Genomic DNA, 21,630 nt, shown 5'->3' on the forward strand with positions numbered 1-21,630 from the left:
TGAGTAATACTAAAATAAACAATACTATGTCAAACAGTGAACTTAATCCTATCAATAATTGTTAAAAAAAAGCTTAACTTTTTTGATCTATAAATAATTCTTTACATTCGTTCGGTAACAGATTGATAGATTGGGCATAGACACTATTATTACTTCTGGCAATTTATTCTTTTCAACATTTCTAAAAGTTTGTGATAAATTTGGCACAGAGATAGATTTGCCTTGATTAGAACATATATAACTTTTTATCCTTTCTACTACATATATCTAAAAAAGCTCGCTCTGTAGAATTAACATGGGTAGGTAGCCAAAAAATAAAATTGGTTGTATCTAACGTATCACTACTCTGTGTCGAGTGCCCCATAACATTTACTCTGCTGGATTACATTTCGTAGGACGCGTTAAAGCTACGCAATTAGTTTAGCTGCTAATTAGGTGAGATAGCACAGATTACCATAACTTCGGTAGCGTGAGGGTTACGTGATGCGGTTTCACTCGACGTCTATTCACTGCCGTGGATTAGTTTGTCAAGTTGTCAACTAACTTGGCTGTGATTTACTTCGATTTCTGATTCATGAATCAGTAAGTGTCTTTTCTTAGGATATGATTTGTAAAACAACATAGGTGAAATAAAAAAAAACTGCGTGCTAATGTTTAGACAACGAAAGAACGTACGTAACGATGAAACACTGGATAATAATTGACCTATACTGTTTTTAACGTGGAAAAATATACAAGCTATTTGTCCATATAATTCGCTGAGCATAATAGCAACGAAATAATTACGCAGCACCCAGCTAAAACGTTTTCAATCAACAAACCATGACAGATGTTTGTGAATGCCTCCATCTATCAAACGCTCAAGACACTTGAATACTGAAGGGTATCTGCCGGTTGTAAAGTTTACGAAAACTCAACAAAATGATGGAAATTAAACAAAATCATCCATTTATTTGGTGTTTTTAAATGCTAAACAAAATTAATTTAACCATCAGCTGCTGTTTCTAATTTGTCTTATATCGAGAGAAGTCAGAGTTCAGACTGAAAAAAGCACGGTCTATATTATGTAGGTAAGTATTGTAATCTGTTTATAGGAAAAATGTTTGATTTGAAATAATCAGGACAAGTATAATACAACATTGAAATATTAGATCGATAAAAAAAAAATAGATGGAAAAGTTTAAGCATTTTCAACTGATAAGCGGACTTACAGAGAGAAATCCTTAAGAATTAATCCATAAAATGGCGTTAAATAGACAATTTTCACAGGAAAACTTAACGATAACAAAGTTTGTCTCAAAACTATCCAACCATACATTATTGGAGATCACAAAAAAAAACATTAAGATAAAGAAAATCTAAGTGAATATTTTAGTATTTTTACACGGCAAGGTCGAGTCAAGGTTGGTGTATAAGACACAAGGTCCAACAAGGGCCATACACTATGCTGAGAGCTCTCAGTACCGACGTGTGACGAATTTGTGCTCTTGATAAACTCTTGGGCTTTTTCTGGAATGTATTTACGTGTACATATGGAAAATAAATAAAAAGGTAAATAAGAATGTGAAGGTATCTAAGTGATGAATGTGACCCTTGTGACGTTTTTACTTTAGAACTATAGTAATTATACGTGAAGGCGTCATAAAACGGTTATAAGAAAACAGAATAGAGTATAAATTCAATTGCTTAGTCATCAAATTGAGTATTTGAATAAAAAAAAATTATTGATTTCTTTTATGTATTTTGAAACTTTATTATCAATAATATTGATATTTAATGCAAATAACTTCAAAAAAAATTTTTTTCCGTTAATTATAAGCAATTAAAAATTGATGAAATTTAAGTTAGAATCACGTGACTAAAAACGCGCCATGACTGGTCACCACAGTTGTGACGTCATAATGTTATAGCTATTATTAACTGCAGTATATAGCGTTTACATACGATTTGTTAGTTGGTTCCGAATTAGTTAGTTAGTTACGAATAATATTCTTGATGTTGATATACTTATGATCACCGATTTTTGTCAGGAGTTGCCTTTGTAGTATTCGTACATAATGGTACAAATAACAAAACGATAACTTTTGAGGTTCGCCATTTTTAATATAAATTTAAATAATATAATTAACAATTAATATAATTAAATATGTAATTTAATAATGACAACAAAATTAAATAGATCAAAACACTGTATTTATTATTAACACGCTTTTATTAGCTTCACCTGTATGTTTGTATGTAACCGACTCCTTTCGAAGTTTCGACTCGATTTTGACCCACTTAAAACCGACGGATTTTGTTCAAATTTTGAACACTTATCAAGATCCGATGACAATACAATCTTATATATAAAAATGAATCGCAAAATGTGTTGGTAAGCGCATAACTCGAGAACGGCTGAACCGATTTCGATAATTCTTTTTTTATTATATTCCTTGAAGTACGAGGATGGTTTTTATGTAGAGAAAACGTAAATATGTACCACGGGCGAAGCCGGGGCGGACCGCTAGTAATATCATAAATTTATCCTGATAAGGATAGCCAGGATCAGCTTAAAACATATGTTTGTATGTAACCAATTCTCCTTTCGATTCTATTTAGACCCACTATAAACTGACGGATTTAATTTAAATTTTGTATACTTATAAAAACCCGGTAACAATACAATAATTTCATGAATTTATCTTTTTATCCTGTTTAGTTTATCAAACTATATTTAATTTTCTACCAACTGCAATGAGTGAAAACTAACGTTGTGACGTCACACGCGATCGGGTGACGCTTCGGGAGTTGTCGGCGTGTCTTCGGTACTGGATTCAAAGACTAATTTTTATTTTGAAATAACTTTTGAATTATTGCAAAAAAAATAAAAATAAAAACAGTTTTGTTATAAAACTAATATATAATCTTTCCATTTAACACAAAAAAAAATTTAATTCAAATACTCAATTCCATTGAATTGGCTTTGAACTTATCAAAGTTTTGTATAGGAACTAGATAACTGGTACTTAAACAATAAGTAACTTGTATGTAACATCAGTGTTTCTCTAATTTCAAAACATATCAGTTCCTTACAAATATTAAGTCTATAGATTAATTTTTTGTTGTAACGTTCATATAGTAAGTTATGAGTTATCAATAGAATATTCATAATAGCAAAAACCAAAAACAATTGCAGTAATTCCTATAAACTTTAAAATGGAAAATTCTAGGTCAAATCTAAAATATCGCCTTTGTTTACAATGGTCGATGATCTGAATAAAGAGGCTGGCACTGAGCGATAGCCTAGCCTTCGATATAAGAATTTGCAAAAATATATAAAGCACATAATATTTGCTATTCCCCTAGAAATACTGGAGACTGAATTTCAAACAATTATAAGGATGGACGATGTCATTTCCAAACTAAAACGAAAATAATCATAAAACAATATGACCTCAGACGTTTATGGTATAATATATCATGTAATGTGTGTTACATAATTTATCATACACCAACTAAGTAATTGAAACCCATTTAATTATTAACAGATTTCAATTATTCGCCCATTAATCATCTCATCAGAGTACATTTCACTAAGTGACCATACTGCTTTGACATAGACATCAACTGGATATGGCCAGTTTAATCCAGTTATGGGCTGATAGCCACTTTATGACAATGTATGGAACGATGAATTAGCGACAATGTTGGATTATGAGAGCAAATTGAGTGGTTCACATATAACATGCTCGTACACTATAATCAGTATAGAATTTATGTAATAAATATACCATGTTTATAGGGAGGAACTGACTGCGTTCAAAGTAATGATTTTTATGCAAATTCTCTGATTTGCATAAAAATCATTGACCTTCAGCTCTAGGGTGCGCAAACAATATGATTGTGATGTTATGTATTTCTAATTCAAAACAATTGATTTGCAGATAATGTAGTTATAGTAAAAAAAAAAACAACCAGAAGAAAATTGTGTTCACTTTCTGGGCTTGTATCAACAGACATTTGTCAGATTACATACAATAAATCCATTTGTAACGATTTATCGAATACACCACTTATGAAACCGTACAAACTCATCATTTTATCCACAAGCCACACAACTACAAATCTTTAATTTAGTTTCGTTTATTTGGTTACAAAAATATTTTAAAGAGATTTATGAAGTTGCGTAAGCTGCATTTTACATTATACAATGTTACTTTTAAACTTGCCGATTCTTCTCCATAGATACTGCTTTCCGAATCGGTGGTAAATGTTAAAAATACTTATGTAATGACGATTCGAAAGTGCTACTAAATAGTAGTCTAATTGAATAAATGAATGTTTGAGTTTGAGTTTAAAAAAATACCGTAAAATAGATTCATAATTAAAAAGTTAATCTGCTGGCTAAATATAACCAGCGAAATATCGTGTTTTAATTATTTTCTATTTATTCGTAGTTCAAAAAGTTATTCTGCTCTGCAATTATTCTTAACTTGAAAAACTTTATCCGTGTACAATTCTATTACTGAAGCCTTACAATAGTTAAATTAATTTAACGTGACCCTCGAAGTTGTAAAGTTCCTTCCAACTTGATGTTAAACCATTAAAAGTTAACGCGAGAAAATTGTAAATACCAACCAACCTTACAGCAAGTTCTTGATAAAATAACATTTCTAGCGTCCATTAGAGCTCTCAACATTTAGGCTAAAAATTAACCCAAATAGTTGATATTTCTGGCTGCCTAGGGATCGTCCCTGTTGTTTGTATTAAATAAATTGTACTTCACTAATGTACGTGAAAGTATAAAAATAGAATTACATTGTATAAAAAATGCGTAGCAGAAGGATTTTTCATCGTTTGAGTTTATGAATGTGTACTATTCAACATAAGTATAGATTTATCTATTAAATCAATGACACACAATAAATCCACAAATTACAGATCTCAACGCACGCAAAAGGGCAAAGCTTAAAGCAATAAGAAAAATTATTACCATTCAGAAAAATATCAAGCGAAACTGTGTCTATTGATTTTCTTACAAATACTTACAGTAATCCACGCAATCAATCCTTAGGTCTTTTGTGCGTCTTTTTATATACAAACCGAGTAGAAAATTATGAATGTATCCCCTATGAAAATCATTTCCAGGAATCCTCATATTTGAAAATATTCTTTTGAAATATTTTTTTTTCTTCCATACTTATCTACTTTTCTTACTCTTTTTATTCGGCGAATAAAAATGCTACGTTTTAATGCGGGCACAATTTTCGTTTTTCGTCATTTCAAAATACGGTCTAAAAAGTTCATGTCAACGACATGTCATCAGTACAACCTCATAAGCAATTTGAAATTGAGGGCGCATTTAATATTTGAAAAAGGCCTGCCTTCGATAGTTGCTGGCAGTTTGCCAAAGATCTAAACACAATGTTGGATATCTCATAGTTCTGGCTTACATGGAATTGGCGATAATAGGGCCCTGCTGGTGGATCGTATCGTATAATTAAACTAGAAACCTTATTAAGTTTGGGTCGAATTACACCGTACACTTTGATTATATCTTCAATTTTACATATCCAATGACTAGTTGTACCTCAGTATTTTGTTCATACAAATGGCTGATTTTAAATATCAAGAGCTTATTAACTTCGACAGTAAAAACTGAATAATTTTCAGTAAATTATATTTTAGGTAGGTAAAAAAAACTAAGTAAAAAATATATATTTCTTTACAAGGAAAAACGTTCAAAACACAAGGGTTAATATTTCAGATACGGCTCTGTATTGGATCCACATTTGGGTCATAATACTATTTTATCGGCCGCGGCGGTATTGTTATTGATAGGTCCCATTCAAACGCATGCATCCACTATTTTAATGGATTTTGGAATGTCAGAGCTTTATCGATAGGAATATAATAAAACTTATTTTTTTGTATTTTTACTACAAATTTTTGCAATGTTTATTTGTGTATAAATACATGTTTCATTATTGGAACACCAGTCATTTATCATTTTTATGCATCCTCAAAAATTTACTATGTCTCCATTTCTTGCTTTATTCAAGTACGTACCTAATACTGTATTATTATTACATTAAACAATTATTTCTAGAACGTGTTATATCATAAACTAAATTAATAAGAAATTTTACCTAACAGTATTTCTTACATAAATAACATCCGACCTTGAAATAAACACGAATTTTTACAATTTAATGGTGTAACATAATTTGTTATACACTTAAGTAATTGCCATTAGATTTTATGAATCCATGAAAATTGTGAATTATGAGAATAATGACGTCGTAAATGTTTTACTGTATTTTGATGACTTTACCATTCATTCGGCAGTAGTAAAAATAAAACGAAAACGTTCCGAATGGAATAAGGTTAAACGATATTTTACTCATACAAAACCTTCAATAGCAGTGAATCGACACTTTAAAAAGTTACTCAAAAAGCGAACTATCTAATTCAGGTTTCGTTTTTGCAAAAAAACAAAAAATAAAAATACTTGAATCTTTTTAAAACGAAATGTATGAAATGAAAATGAATTTTTCAACTGCGCATTCAAACAACGTACCTGCGTGTCACTACGTATAAAAAAATAAATATTTATTTTAAGAATTTGTAGTTGTAAACATGCTAATCACTATTTAATAAAATCGATAACATACCTATACTTGTACTTATATAATAAATACCGTTCTTAGTTGTCTATAAATAGAACAAAGTTTGTACAAAACTTTGAAAACAAACCTTACGCGGAAATGAGCATTCGTTTTTCATATTTTCCCTCCGTTTGTAATATTAAAATATATTTTTCGGCGCAGGGAGTTACGACAGCTATAACAGATGCATGGCATTTTCCTCCAGTTTACTTAACAAAACAGATTATAACCATTCAACATTATGTGAGATTGGGATTGTTGTAGGTATACAGTTGACGGTAATTCGAAAGAAATAGCGAATGATATGCAATGAAAATGAGTGAAAATAGACCGTTACTAAATCAATCTATGCGCGCTTATTTTGGTCCAGCTTTTAAATGAAATTTGACTTAACGAAATGAACTACGTTATAACACAGATTTTAATCTTTATATTTTAGTCTGTAGATTCTTTTACAATATCCCTTGGATGAAGGAATAGGTACACGATGACGTGAATTTTTTAAATTTCGAATGTGGATAGAACAATCTTAATGATTATTGATTATACATGCCAATGAACTGAAAATAAATTATGTATTGCGTCATAATATTATTATTATTGGATTGGAAATACCTGATTAGAGCAGAAAATTACCCTCAACCCGTCTCAGCAGAACAAACACAACGCGGCAACACGACCAACAAGAAATAAAATGTCACCAAAGAATTTATTTAATTTTAAAAATAATAGAGTGGGTACTAGGTACTTATAGAAAGTTCTGCGATGGTACCAGCCGGTGACGCAGGCTACTTTTTTTAATTTGAAACTAGCCTCTAAAACATCAACTGTCAGTTATTATTATTGACAGCTATCTGTCAGTTTTGTCGGTAAAATGGAATCCACCAAACATGCACCGAAACCTTAAGATTATTATATTTTTTATAAATAATTATTTAATTTGTGTTTAATAATAATTCTTAAATCTTTAATTTATATAATAGGTAATTATAAATTATATTATATTTTATATAATAATAATATCTACGTTTCTTTATACGGGGTTTTAACTTTTTCCTGGTATTCAAATACTAATAAAAAAATTGCAAATTTCCACAGTTTAAAACATTCCATTACACGATATTTTACATGTCAAATCCCCGGACAAGGGATACCGTCAAGAACCGGGATCCCATTACGAACTTTATAAAAGTGGAACACGTGTTGTGCGAATATGAACAATAAACCGCTCTCACAAAATCATTCAACTTTTCCCCCTTTCATGAGAATGTTTTGACCTGTTCATTTATTTACGCGCTGTTGTTTAACGGGGTTTTAAAAAGCGTATGAATTTTCTTATAAAAATTAATAACGTAGTGTGCTTTTTTAATATTATGATCAAATAATAATTTATGTGAAAATCTGAATTGACAAGCTACAGTAGGCATACATATTTTGTATTTATGAATTAATAATATTCCTTTTCTTCATAGGTATTTACCGTACAATATTATTATATTTAATATCTTATCAACACATAATCTTATACTTAGGCACGTATTTATAAGAAAAGGTATTTTTGAGTGCAAAAGGCCTGAAACACTATCGATGTTGGTTATTATTTATTCGTGAATAAACCAAATGTATCGGAAAACTATAACTTCCAATACATATGGTAGGGATATAAGCATTGCATAGTTTATATTAACCAGTATGCGGTTACAATTGCAACAGTTTGAAAAACTTTCGATAGTAGTTTGATGATTGCATAAAACTAAAGCAAGCAAAGGTAATTATTACTTATTATTCTCACTGAGAATAACTATCCAAAACTGTAACTGTGTTAAATTTTAAGTTATACAATAAACATATAATATATTATATCCTTTTTCTGGCAGGATTACAATGAAGTGCGTTGAAAGGAATAAAATATGTATTCAGTTCAATTGTTGTATTAAGATTAATTTATATTCTAATTACAATAGAAATAGTTGTAAAGTTTGTATATCCGTAGTTTATGAAAAAAATATTTCAGATTGAAGCTGATAGAAATAGGTACTTACATTATCATAGCAAAACCATAATATCAAGGTCCCTTTAAACAGCGTCATGTAGGAGACACCGCGTGACCCAAATATAATTTACGTAATGGAGTAAACTATCAATCTCAACTGAAGCGAACTTATATTAATCGGAAGCAAGTTTGTCGAGGCAATTAATTACATCTCAGTGGACTTCCAAGTTACCGAATCTTGTACAGGTCTCTTTAGCGCTCGTTTACTTTATCGATGGGAATGAATTGCGGGAACAAGATAGAAGAAATCTCTCGATTGAATACAGTTTTGGAATGATGAACAAAATAATGACTACTGTTAATAAGACACGGAGAACAAACGAATATTGATATATTGTTAGAATATAGTTATAATAACTGAGGATATTTTCGACACATAGTATACCTCAGTCCAGATCTATAATTTTCACAAAATAGGTGATCAGGTTTAACTTAACACACCTACCTAGCCATAGATCTGGTATGGCAAAAAGATATAGGTAACTATTTGCCTGCCCTAGCCATAGTTGTCGCAGAGCTTAATTTTCTTATTGCAGCTAATAAACACACGCGATTGAACTCAGTAGGATAATATAAACTTATCCTATTACACACATGAAAGATATTGACTATTTATAAAGGTCTTTCTACTGAGGTCCGATAATCACAATACTATTTAATTCATAATACCAGTGTAAATAAAGCTGCTGGCGGTTCCTGGAATATAAGATTCACTAAGTCCGTAGAACATATTACTACCATATCCAATTATGGTAGCGAGATAAAATAAATTAGCTCACTTTGACGAGTGAAAAAATCAGCAAGGGAAATAGAAAGAGCACTGAAATAGCGATGTAAAAGAAATATAAATGCACATGAATAGAAATCATTACGCAACTTTAAACATTGAAATGTATGCAATGTTATTTCAATGTATGGATAAAAATTAAAAAGCAGCAAAATAGTTTATAACGAGCTCTTTAATTAAGCCACTAATGCAACGAACCTTTAAAACGCGAAGAAAGTTTCACCTGAAATTTTAAAATGTGAAATGTCGTCGTCAAACTTTACAATTATATTTTGATACATTTTTTTAAATTGTTTTCGAGACCTTGGAATATACTTTGTACATTAATAATATAAAAGAGTACTTGCGGATTATAATCAACTTTAATTACGAGTCATAAAAGAGTGTTTTATTAACAAATCTTTTGTGCAATTTAACGGTTCTTTTAAAGACTTTAAAGGTCAGATGATGGTTAATGGAGATACTTTATATTCAGTGTCAACCTCTTCTAATAAAAGCTAAATTTACAGTATTAATATTCCAGAACGTTTTCATTGATTAAAGTTATAACATAACACATTTTTCAGAATTTAGTTCTATTTCACACATTAGACAGTATATGAATGTAAAAATTAATAATATCAGAAAATATTGTTTACCAATAGAACAAGGATAGGGAATTTTATACTAATCTGATATCGATCTGTTAAAAAAATAATTCTCGCGCTTGTAAATTTTCAGATACTTACTGTAAAATTCTTCTACTCAATAAAGAAATAGATATCCTCTCCGGTTCTCGTTATTTACTCGTTAGTTAAAATCAAACTAATAAAAATAAAACACCGTAAATAAAAATAAAACTTTCAAAAACTTTCGCTATGCAAAAAGACATTACAACTCCCATGGTGTTTGTATAAAACAATAATCATGGAGAAACCTCAGCACTCCTCACTTTACGTAGGGTAACGGCACCAGTGGTCAGCCAGGCACCAGTGATCAGCCTATTGCGTTGTTTATTGGCCATAAATATCGCTGTTATCAAAATAACCAAATCACGCGCACTTAAATAGAAGCTCTGTTTCGTTATTGGTTCATGCATCACGCGATAGGAGCAGCAGGGGGTCAGGGGAGAGAAGTAAACACGTTCGTACAGGTGCTGTCCGCCGACAAGAGCAAAAGTGTCATGTCTGCAATATTTTTTGTTTCACGTGGTGCTCTTTTGAAAGGTGAGAAATAACATATTTTAGTATGAAATGTGATTGTGTTTTATAGATAATAACTTTATAGATTACTTAGAGCATTTAATTTTATGAAATTTGATAAAAAATATTGTTTTTTTACCTTAAAAATTTGAGGGGCTGACCATTGGATACTGATTTTTTATGAAAGATCCAATGGACAGCCCCTGGGGCTGATTACTGGGATTATTCCTAATTGTTAGAAAACCCAGTGGTCAGCCGCATTTCAAAATATTTTTTTCAAGCGGCTGACCACTGGGTCTCAATCTGTGGTCTCAATGATCCAGTATTCAGCCACGATGTTATTGAAATAATATTTTAAGTATAAATACGAATGTTTGTGTTTAAATATATAAGGCATACTTCATGTTAGTTAAGTTTTACCTGAAATAATGGTATTATGTGTATTCATATCCAAAAGTTATTATTGTTCCCTTTTTTTCTAGCTAAAAATGCCGCCAAGACAACAGTATCCTCCAGAGAAATCCTCCGAAAGAGTAGGTTCTCCTGTGGTTGATTATAATTATATATATTGTGGATTATAGATACATCAATAATATTATAAACTAATATCGCTGATTTTTTTAAAAATAATTATTGCTGTTTTTATGATAAATAATAAGAAATTCCTAGAAAATAAGAAGACACAAAGAGATTGTATAATAGTATGTTTAAAATAATATTTGTATTATGTACGATATATATTTTTTTGTGCTAAGTGAATCGTTGCTATAAAAATGTGATTAATATAGTTGATTTTGATATAACATTGTTTATTTTGATCTCATAATTAGTTATACTTACTAAAGGCTGAACACTGGGTTCAACAAGGCTGTTTATTGGTTTTTAGAGGCTGTTCACTGGGACACTGGACCATTTTTTGTTTAAAATTAATTATATATTTTACTAAGAGAATTATTGTTTTTGATAAACGCTGATTCGAAACTACAATAAACAATAAATCCATACATGTTGTACGTTTTTTTATTCGACGATTGTTGTAGAAATGGCAATTGTCAAAACTTCAAAAAGCTGTTATGAGGCTGACCACTGGTGCCGTTACCCTACTCGTTAAGAATATTCTTAATCATTTTAAACTCATAGTGCGAAATGCGCGGTTTCCACAATGAGGTATATTATTTGTGTTCCCTTGTCCCAGATTCCTAATTGCTCCGTACCACGGTAATGACTTCCCCAATTTCGACGCCGGCTCTACTCTTTGTTCCGTCTATTGTTTATGCACGCTTACTACTCAAAAATATGACAGTGAACCCTTTAGAATGCGCTCTCGATTTTTGTAATGTTCTGCTGATGGTGACAAAAAGGAATAATAACATGTTCAGTTGGTAGCAAAATCGAATATGTACTTTTGTAAAGGATTTATTCTTAAAAAAATGTTAAAATATCTATAAATCTTCGTAAAAAAATGTAAATTAAAGATTGAAATATTGACAAAAATGTGTTGGCTCGCAATCATTTTAACACAATTGAATGACAGTTAAAATGCGGGTTTACATAAAAATCAGTAGGTAGGTATATTATAAGTTATAAGTCTGTTCTCTTATAAGATTTATTTCACACTAGCTTCCGCCCGCGACTCCGTCCGCGCGGATGTCGGTCTTCGCGTGGATGGTTTATTTCTCCATTTTGAGTAACTCTGACAATAACATCTTATAAATATCTATTGGACCCAAATACGGCTATGCCTATAATAATACCCAACGTGTGTTCGCGGTTCTACAGAACAACGTCTATGGATAAAACTGAAAAATTGTTTTTTTTCTACGTATTTTTCCAGGATAAAAAGTATCCTATTTTACGCCCAGGATAATAAGGTATAATTATACCAAGTTTCATCGAAATCGAACCGTTACTTTTCACGTGATGTCTTCACATACAGACAGACAGACAGACAGACAGACAGACAGACAAAAATTTTTTTAATCACATATTTGGGTTTGGTATCGATCCAGTAAAACCCCCTGCTATTTATTTTTTCAATATTTTCAATGTACAGAATTGACCCTTCTACAGATTTATTATACAGTGGTGGACGTTTAATTAGAAACACATAACACGATGAAGTAGTCATCAAATTCATTTAACATTTATAATATGTATTAACGTATTAGAGATTAAGTATTATTTCATATGTAATAGAACACCCGTTTATCTAGTTTTATAAGAAATTGCTTAATTTTAATCAAACATTAGCTTAAATTAATTAAATTAAACAACTTTAAGTGAAATCTGATTTCCGAGTATTTTCAGTCTGGACAACAAATTAGAAACAGCATGGTTCGAGTGTTCCAATGTCAAAACCTGTTGAAATGCCGCCAATATTTTTTTATTCTACAAATATTTGCACCATTTTTTAAACATTATATCTAAAAGTTTCTGAAAATTAATTTACTTTGCAGTAAAAATGGTTAAAAGTAAGATTTGTGACCCATCAACAAGAAAAATAATTTTAAGTTTACATTTTGACAAAAACTAGAGATACAGGAAAATTGCAAATCATTTAGAGTGTTCGATAAAAATATATTCAATGCTATAGTTTATTTAAAAGAGCATGGTACTTCTGATCAAGTGCCTAGAAAAGCTCGACCATGAAAAACCACTGCTCGCGAGGTTAGGCAAATGATTCTTTTGGCAAAGATGGATCCATTTAAAAGTTCAAATTCTATTATAAAATTAGTTTTTTTCCGAAGATGAACCTCGCTATGTGTCGATGAGATCGGTTCGCAGGCGGTAAGTCGAGGCAAAATTTTTTGGGAGAGACGCCAGGAAAGTACAGCTTCTTACTAGGCAGTACAGGGAACAACGATTTTGAATTACTAAGAAATATTGCTAGTGGACAATCCGTCAGTGAACAAGTTTTATTTTGGGATGAAACCAAAATTAATTTAATCAATTCTGATGGCAAAGGATACGCGCGTCGTTCAGTTAACCAGACCTTAGATAATAAATAAACAGTTCAGCATGGCGGACGAAACATTATAATATGTAGTATGGGCACGTATGGGGTTGTTTTTAGACTGTTATAATATTTATAGACAACAACGGCTTTACAACGTCGTGCCTTAGATTGTATGAGATTTTAACACGTTTGCAAAAACATATTTTCTAATAGAATTGGAACCTTTAAATGGATCCATCGTTGCGAAAAGAATTATTTGCCTATGCTCGCGAGCACTGTTTTTTCATGGTCGAGCTTTTTTTAGGGACTTAATCAGAAGTACCATGCTCTTTTAAATAAACTGTAGCATTGAATATCTTTTTATCGAACACTCTAAATGATTTGCAATTTTCCTGTAACTCCAGTTTTTGTCAAAATGTAAACTTAAAATTATTTTTCTTGTTGATGGGTCACAAATTTTACTTTTACCCATTAATACTGCAAAGCAAATTAATTTTCAGAAACTTTTAGATGGAATGTTTAAAAAATGGTGCAAATATTTGTAGAATAAAAAAATATTGGCGGCATTTCAACAGGTTTTGACTTTGGAACACTCGAACCATGCTGTTTCTAATTTGTTGTCCAGACTGAAAATGCTCGGAAATCAGACTTCACTTAAAGTTGTTTAATTTTATTAATTTAAGCTAACGTTTGATTAAAATTAAGCAATTTATTATAAAACTAGATAAACGGGTGTTCTATTACATATGAAATATTGCTTAATCTCTAATACGTTAATACGCAAAAGTAAATAAATTTGATGACTACTTCATCCTGTTACGTGTTTCTAATTATACGTCCACCACTGTATGTATAGAATAGATGAAACAATACTATACGTGGAAAACAATATAAGACAATAAAGAATAATAAAAATAAACAACGTAGGTTCCTGGAAACATGCTGGAGGGAATATTCCCTATATTGTGTTTTTATTTTATTGTCTTAGTACATCATTTCATACTACGTTTTTACATACCATTTTGTCTTCTATTTTACAGTCTTGAAGGGCTATAGTGACATTAATTCTTTAAATTAATATTTTAAAGCTAACAGAAAGAAACTAATCTTAAAGTAAGACTTTATTTGCACTGAAAAAATAAATTTAAATTACAGACAGACATCAATTTGATTTATTTGTACCTATACACATTAAATAGTTCGTGCTATTGAAATTACACTCCACAATGAAATATAGTCAAATACCTCGTTCAACATAATTTTCAAAGGAAATTACTCAGATAGAAAATATGCATTAATAAAAATGCCTCACATTTTTCCTATGTAGATAAAACATACATATAAATCAAAAATAACGTCACAAATCTCATTTTATTTCATTACCTTATCGTTGGAATACCGTAAATGTGATTCAGTCATGCTACAATATTGCAAAATGATGGCTTAAAACCTTCACTAGTTGAGTTTCAGGCGCTACGCGTTCAAAAATAAAACGCATTTGTATACAAAAAATATATTCTTCTTCTCTCTATATGTTATATTCTTTTCTTCTTTAATGTTATATTCTTTTCTCTGCGTTTGCGGGGACAGTTAGTAATCATATAAGTATCTAAAAATATTTATATCTTTAAAGGTACAATTTTATGAAAATAGTATATAATTAAAATTATATCTCCCTCAACATTACAGTAATTATTTATTTTTTAATGCGCAACTCCATATAACATTTGCACTGAAAATACAATAATTGCAGTGTGCTCTACAAAGTATTATTAAAATGCTCATTTGAATCGTGCACGTTAAATATATTACAGTGTTGTTTTAGGTACGACATTTGACATTACCTAAATGATATTTCATTTCAAAATGTACATGCGTTATTCAAATTTTATGTATTAACGTAAAATAATTTGCGTGTAACATGTTTGCAACAACATAAAATATGAATAATTATACTTTGGTTAAAATTTTACTACATATTTGCTATTGGCGATTTAAAATAAATATTTGTATTTATTTGAAGCGGCATAGAGATATTTAAACAGTGACGTTCAATTTGTTCATAACATATTTATTGGTGATTGCAGTTGTAATATCTATCGTTGGAATTTTTACTTCAGTTCAACTATTTCGATAATAAAATAAACGGTAGTAATAAATATTTGTACGTCATAAAAATACTAACGAAGGCCTATATAACATCCTACTTTGCCACTGCTAGTTATTCAAAATGGAGATACTGTATTTGTTTCTCGTATTCATAACAATTTTATTCGATAAAACGGAATCGGGTCATTCAAAATCTAAATCACTTCTGATTCTCTCTGATCTTTCCAATGAACAGGACAGAGAATTCTTTAAGAAAACATATCCTTGGATTGCAGAAAACATCGGTGATTATATTGATGTCGCTTTGTATTTCAATAATTGCGATGAAGACACTGATATAAAGTACTGTGTACTGCAACAACTAGATACAAGAAGTCAAGCAGATTACCTTCAATGCGAAGCAGAAGATAGCTCCACAGACTGCACAGATGGATTCGAATTAAATAAACATAAATTCAAGAAATGTATGAAAAAAGTGGGTAAAATCGAAAGAGAGGCTGAAAGAGCATTTGCCCATTACCATCCGGCAAGGACACCGTTTATCGTATTGCCAAGTGGTAAAGTTTGTGATCTCTATCCAAAAACGCTTTTAGAATGTATTTGCAATGCATTGTTTAAGAAGCGAATGCCACGGGGTTGCAAGAATCCTTCCCCAGAACCTTTTACTACAACCCCCAAACCAACAACCACAACAATAACTACTCCTAAGACTACTACGACGGAAAAACCAACTACAACAGAGAAACCTACAACAACGGAGAAACCTACTACAACAGAAAAATCTACTACAACAGAAACACCTACCACAACAGAGAAATCTACAACAACGGAGAAACCTACTACTACAGAAAAGCCTACTACAACAGAAACACCTACCACAACAGAAAAGCTAACTACAACAGAGAAAACAACAACTACGGATAAGCCAACAACAACTTCCAAACAAACTACAACAGAAAAGGCGACAACAACATTAGATCCTTCTACTGCTAAAAAACCTACTAAACCTTCAAAGTCATCAACGACCAAAACTCCGTCCACTCAAAAGCAACCTAAAAAAGTCAAGCCAAAAAGAAAGAAGGGTAAAACAACAGCCAAGCCTAAAGCAGATAACTAAACAAATCATCAAAGATCAGTCTACAATTTACAACAAAATCTGAGTAAATAAAGAGAAAAGTTTCAATTTTTCATTAGAATGTCTTATAAAACTTAAGTCTACCAAGTCTTCTATTACGTCATCACAATTAGAATCCAGTCAAAATTTAAAATGAATAAATTTATTCAAGACTAAAAATAAACAAACTGTTTTATTATTGTTAACTTTTCCACTACCAAAAGTAAAATTAAATATAAGCATTAAATGGAAAGTTCTTAAATTGTTTTATAAATAACACCGTTCACTGAAACCATATTTTTATGTAAATTCTAATGGATCTAGATTAATGTAGAAATATAGCGTAACAAAGAGCATTTCGAACGCTACAATGCGTTGGCTTTAGGCTTAATATGATTTAATGTTAAAATTATTTCACATGGTATATCGTATGAGTTAGCAACAGGCAACATTTATGCAAAAGTATCAGTTAGAAGTCGAAGTAGTATAAGAATTATAAATAATATGATTTTAAAGAACATAAATTGCACAGATGAAAAATCGTCACTCAAATCTGACAAAAGTTGCGGACTAACATCAGGTTGGGTTAGAATAATTGCAAGTGAAAAAGTTGTTTCGGTTTGTTTTCCATAATAACATTAGTTACAGATTGAACTGTAACCCGAGAGTCGAAAAAAAACGCACTTTAACCATGACGTGTTTACTTAACTGTAATGCCATACTCAGAAATCGTACTTCAGTTTTAAAGGTAAATTTTAAACTTTTCACTCCTACGTGAAACGAGACTGAAATACTCCAAGTGCGTGAGTAATTTTAATGGAATGTTTGCATTGGATAATTAATTTGCCGAGATTTCGATTGAACCTTGTTCAGAAAACATGTGTGCTCTCTGCTTATTTATTGTTGCGATGTTTGTCATACTTTAACTTTATTTTTACTTCTTTTTCACTGGCAATTATTTTTGAAAGTAAAAAGTTTTTACCTTCTTTCTTCTTCTTTTAAAAAGTAGTAGAACCTGTAAGCTAGGAACAACTGAACAACTAGTTGTTGGAACTGGTTCAATAATAATTCCAACGTAAGAGCACATAATTGATAATATAGAAGTCGTGCTAAAAGAAATGATGCTGCTAATAAACATAGCTGTTATGCATTTAATTTTTAGATTCAAATTGGATTCAGCATATGAAAAAACTCTCTTTGTATTATAATGAGATAATTTAAAACACGTATGTACATTAGATTCTTAATTTTATAAACCAGCTTTATGTGACAAATTTAAATGATTTCGCATTCAATATAACTTCAAATTCAAATTATTTTCTGTAATGAAACGAAGATTTTCAAGGAAGGCAATAATGAAAATCTCATTAGGCAAAATTCAGAGATCTTTTCGAAAGATTACACGTGATTTATGCAACAAAAATAAGCATTCTCACGCCTTGAAACCCTGTTTATCCCGATTACGGGTCCCTTGAATATGGCTTATTATATTACAGGCAAAGTTTCGTAGTCATCCCTTATTAAATGATAATAAAAGCGTTTGAGTTATTTATTCATTTAATTAACATTTTACTTCTTTTATAGAAAACGTTTTATTATTAGTATTTTTTGGGGAAAACTATGTCTTTTGTCCTTGATTCATGAATGGAAAATATTTATTTTTTCACGTTTAATTAAATCTATCTCTTTGACCTTTTCCTCTTTGTCTTTTTGTTTTATTATTGCGGATCCGTGAGTAAGACATTCATATAAAACTACTCAAACATAATAAATGTTGGTCGTCATTATATACTCTCAAGTCATTTAAAATTATACCATACAATTTTTCAAGTGATATGTACCTATAAAATGAGTATAAATCCAACCTATTATTTAGTATTATTATTTAGTATTTTATAGAAACTAATACATAGGAAAATGTACAAATATGTAGGTACCTATACGTCATTTTAGGCACCTAGGTACCTCATTAATGGATTATAACAAGCACTTAGACACACATAGGTACAGATACGTTTTTAGTTAGCAAAATGTTGAAGTACAATGAATTAAAATATTTTAAGTGAACAAAATTTTAAAATGAATTTGTACTCGAATAAAATAAATGAAACTTGAAACTGGTAAAGCATATTCATATATCTCGACAAATCCGCTCTCACACTCGGCTGGAAAAATTTTTGACTACTGAAATAACATCACCGTATGTCACAAATCCACTAAAATGTACGGAGATTTTCAACTGCGACTTAATTAAAACTACTCTATTTTTATAACTAAATGATATTTGGAAGCAAGCAAAAAGTAATTATGTAGGAAGCATTTAGCTAATTTAGAAGTGATTCTTACTTTAGGATATATATTGACATATACTTAGCCACATATAAATCACAGAACAAAAAATATATCTCAACACAAAATGCTCCGTCATGATTCCACTCTACATAGCAATGGAAAAGTAGCATTAGGTAATTCATAGGCCCGATATGGAGTAATAGACGTAAATGATCCTAAAATACTTTCCTAATATCCTAACATATCATGCCAATCTACATTATGTTATATTGACAGTCTAGATTGGAATAATGTACCCAAATTCCTTTGCAATTACGATAAATATGTTTTGCTTAAAGGACTGAATGTTTCTATATAATGCAGTCCAAATAAACATCTCTTTAAAAGAACATAAAGCTTTGATATCAAAACGCAAGTCGCATTAACGAAAATATGCCTCGAATGCCTCCGTACTGTTTTAATAACGGAAGCATTGAAGACGGGCTGAATTAAAATATTCCGTATTTCTGTAGCAAAAGACATATTTTTGTTTGTCTTTTACAGAACAAAGTTTCAAACGACGCCCCATTAGAGCCACATAATTTTCATTTGCACACTTTATACATTCGTGACAAAAACAGAAGATTTATTTTAGCGTTATAGTCCTTACATACCTACTATATAACTTTGGCCGTACATAATATACATAGGCCTAGTGGTGGTATTATTCCAATCGGTAATAACATGCATGAATATATTTTTATTAATAAAATAAGCAAGTTCTTGGATTTAAAATAAGACGTTGAAATTATTACTTAAAACTTTGAAAGTTCAATATGAATAAATTTAATGAATGATTAAATATGTCAATTAAAATACTACGCTACGAAACGTTGCTACGAACAATAAGCCTTCCGTTGTTTCTAGGAAAGTCGGATATAAATAAAATAACACAGAATTTTACGTTTAACAATAAAAGGCAAAAGATTTATAATATATAAAACGTGAATAACAAGCAATACCAAGCTTAGAGTTTAGAAAGCTAACACCGAGTAAGGGCTCATATTCTACTCTTTATTTATATGAAATCCCGAAACCCAATAAAATGTCGAGTGGACGCTTTAGTCCAAGAGCAAGTGATAATATTATTTACATCAAACTATTTTTCAACAACAACAAAGGTGCATTCTAACGATTTCTTATTTTCTGTCTATATTAATGATTTAAATAAGTACTGAGTAATAAGTAACAAAGTGATTTCAAATGTTGAAAAGCTTTGTGATTTGAATATAATTTGGTTGCGGACTTGCGGCTGCCGGCTAGTTACAATTTACATTGTTTAATTTCATATACCTATTGTATGGTTTGACCTAAGTATACAAGTAGGTATTTTATATTGTTTAATTAACATGAAATGTATCGACAATTATTTTACAAAATTCCTTTATATTTCAAGTCAAAAATTCATATTCAGGTTTGTAGTCACAGAGCCGACAAAATCTACAAAGGCCAAGCTGCTCTTTCTCTTTGTCTACAATTTTAAAGGGGTTTTATTTTATGTAAAGGCTTAATACACGAAACGGCTATACCGGTCATAAAACCTACACAAAGGGCCGCATTTACATTTCGGGCGCGTTTTACATTTTTCAAGCCAATTCGCACGCGAGACCGCCTGCGGGTTATTCTAAAACTACCCTCATTTATAACACGACAAGTGTGAAGTCGCCTAATTTAAGATTTATATTGCAAAGGTGTGTTGTACAATTTTATAAAATTCACACGAAAACAAAGCGCTTATTTAATTTTTATAAAGGTCAGGTTCATTTTTTACCATGATATGGCATCTTTATAACAAACATTATGTTGGTAAATACCTATAAACAGTTAACTAATGCATTTTGAAAATTTATATGTAGTTTACTAATACAATATCTGCATTCTGCAATAGGTACATAAAATAAATGATTTATTCCAAAAGGTTTCCTTTACTGTTTTTTTTCGTACGTTCGTATTGTTCCTGCGCATTTCCTGCGACTAATGCAACTTCTGCCTTAAAAGTCAACAAAATCGATCGACATTTAAAGTCAAAACAATATCTATGGCCTAGAAACACAAGCTCAGACGATAAATCGATTATGGTACGATATGAAAATTCCTCCGCTGTAACGTGATAGGCTACAGTTATTGAAGATTATAGTAGAAAACGAATATTATTCACGCAAACAGTGGCTAGTTGAAATAGGGCAAATGGTTCAAAATATGTACGATAGATACGTACCAATGATAAATGTTCCTAATCGTTATATTTATAAGAAAAATGTTTAATATTGCGTTATGAAAAACAATATAGAGCAATTCATTCTATGAATTATAATATGATGATTGTGTCAGCTACGTCATAAATAAAGCAGCAGTTAAGTTAATTTTCCTGATATTATCCTCCCGTAACAATCGTAACATAATAATATTATGATCAGTATCGCAGTATGAGTACAATACGACCAACGTA

The 21,630-nt window shown here is 30.7% G+C and overlaps 2 protein-coding genes across 2 annotated transcripts in view; one reads left to right on the top strand and one right to left on the bottom strand.

Moving 5' to 3' along the window:
- The window catches only part of LOC149903375 (uncharacterized), a 99,470-nt gene that overhangs the window by 63,127 nt on the left and 14,713 nt on the right, over window positions 1-21,630 (bottom strand). The window lies entirely within an intron of this gene.
- Window positions 15,858-16,853, top strand: LOC149903376 (uncharacterized). Its single transcript, XM_090108710.1, has one exon. The coding sequence runs from the start codon at window positions 15,858-15,860 to the stop codon at window positions 16,851-16,853; it is 996 nt and encodes a 331-aa protein (XP_089964836.1).

The sequence above is a fragment of the Colias eurytheme genome, chromosome 13 (genome assembly GCF_061535395.1).
Source record: "Colias eurytheme isolate Ceu_HAF_F1 chromosome 13, ilColEury1 Martin Lab GWU primary, whole genome shotgun sequence".
Taxonomy (NCBI): domain Eukaryota; kingdom Metazoa; phylum Arthropoda; class Insecta; order Lepidoptera; family Pieridae; genus Colias; species Colias eurytheme.

Excerpts from the sequence above, each read along its gene's own strand:
- LOC149903376 (XM_090108710.1), top strand. The coding sequence starts at position 15,858 with ATGGAGATACTGTATTTGTTTCTCGTATTCATAACAATTTTATTCGAT.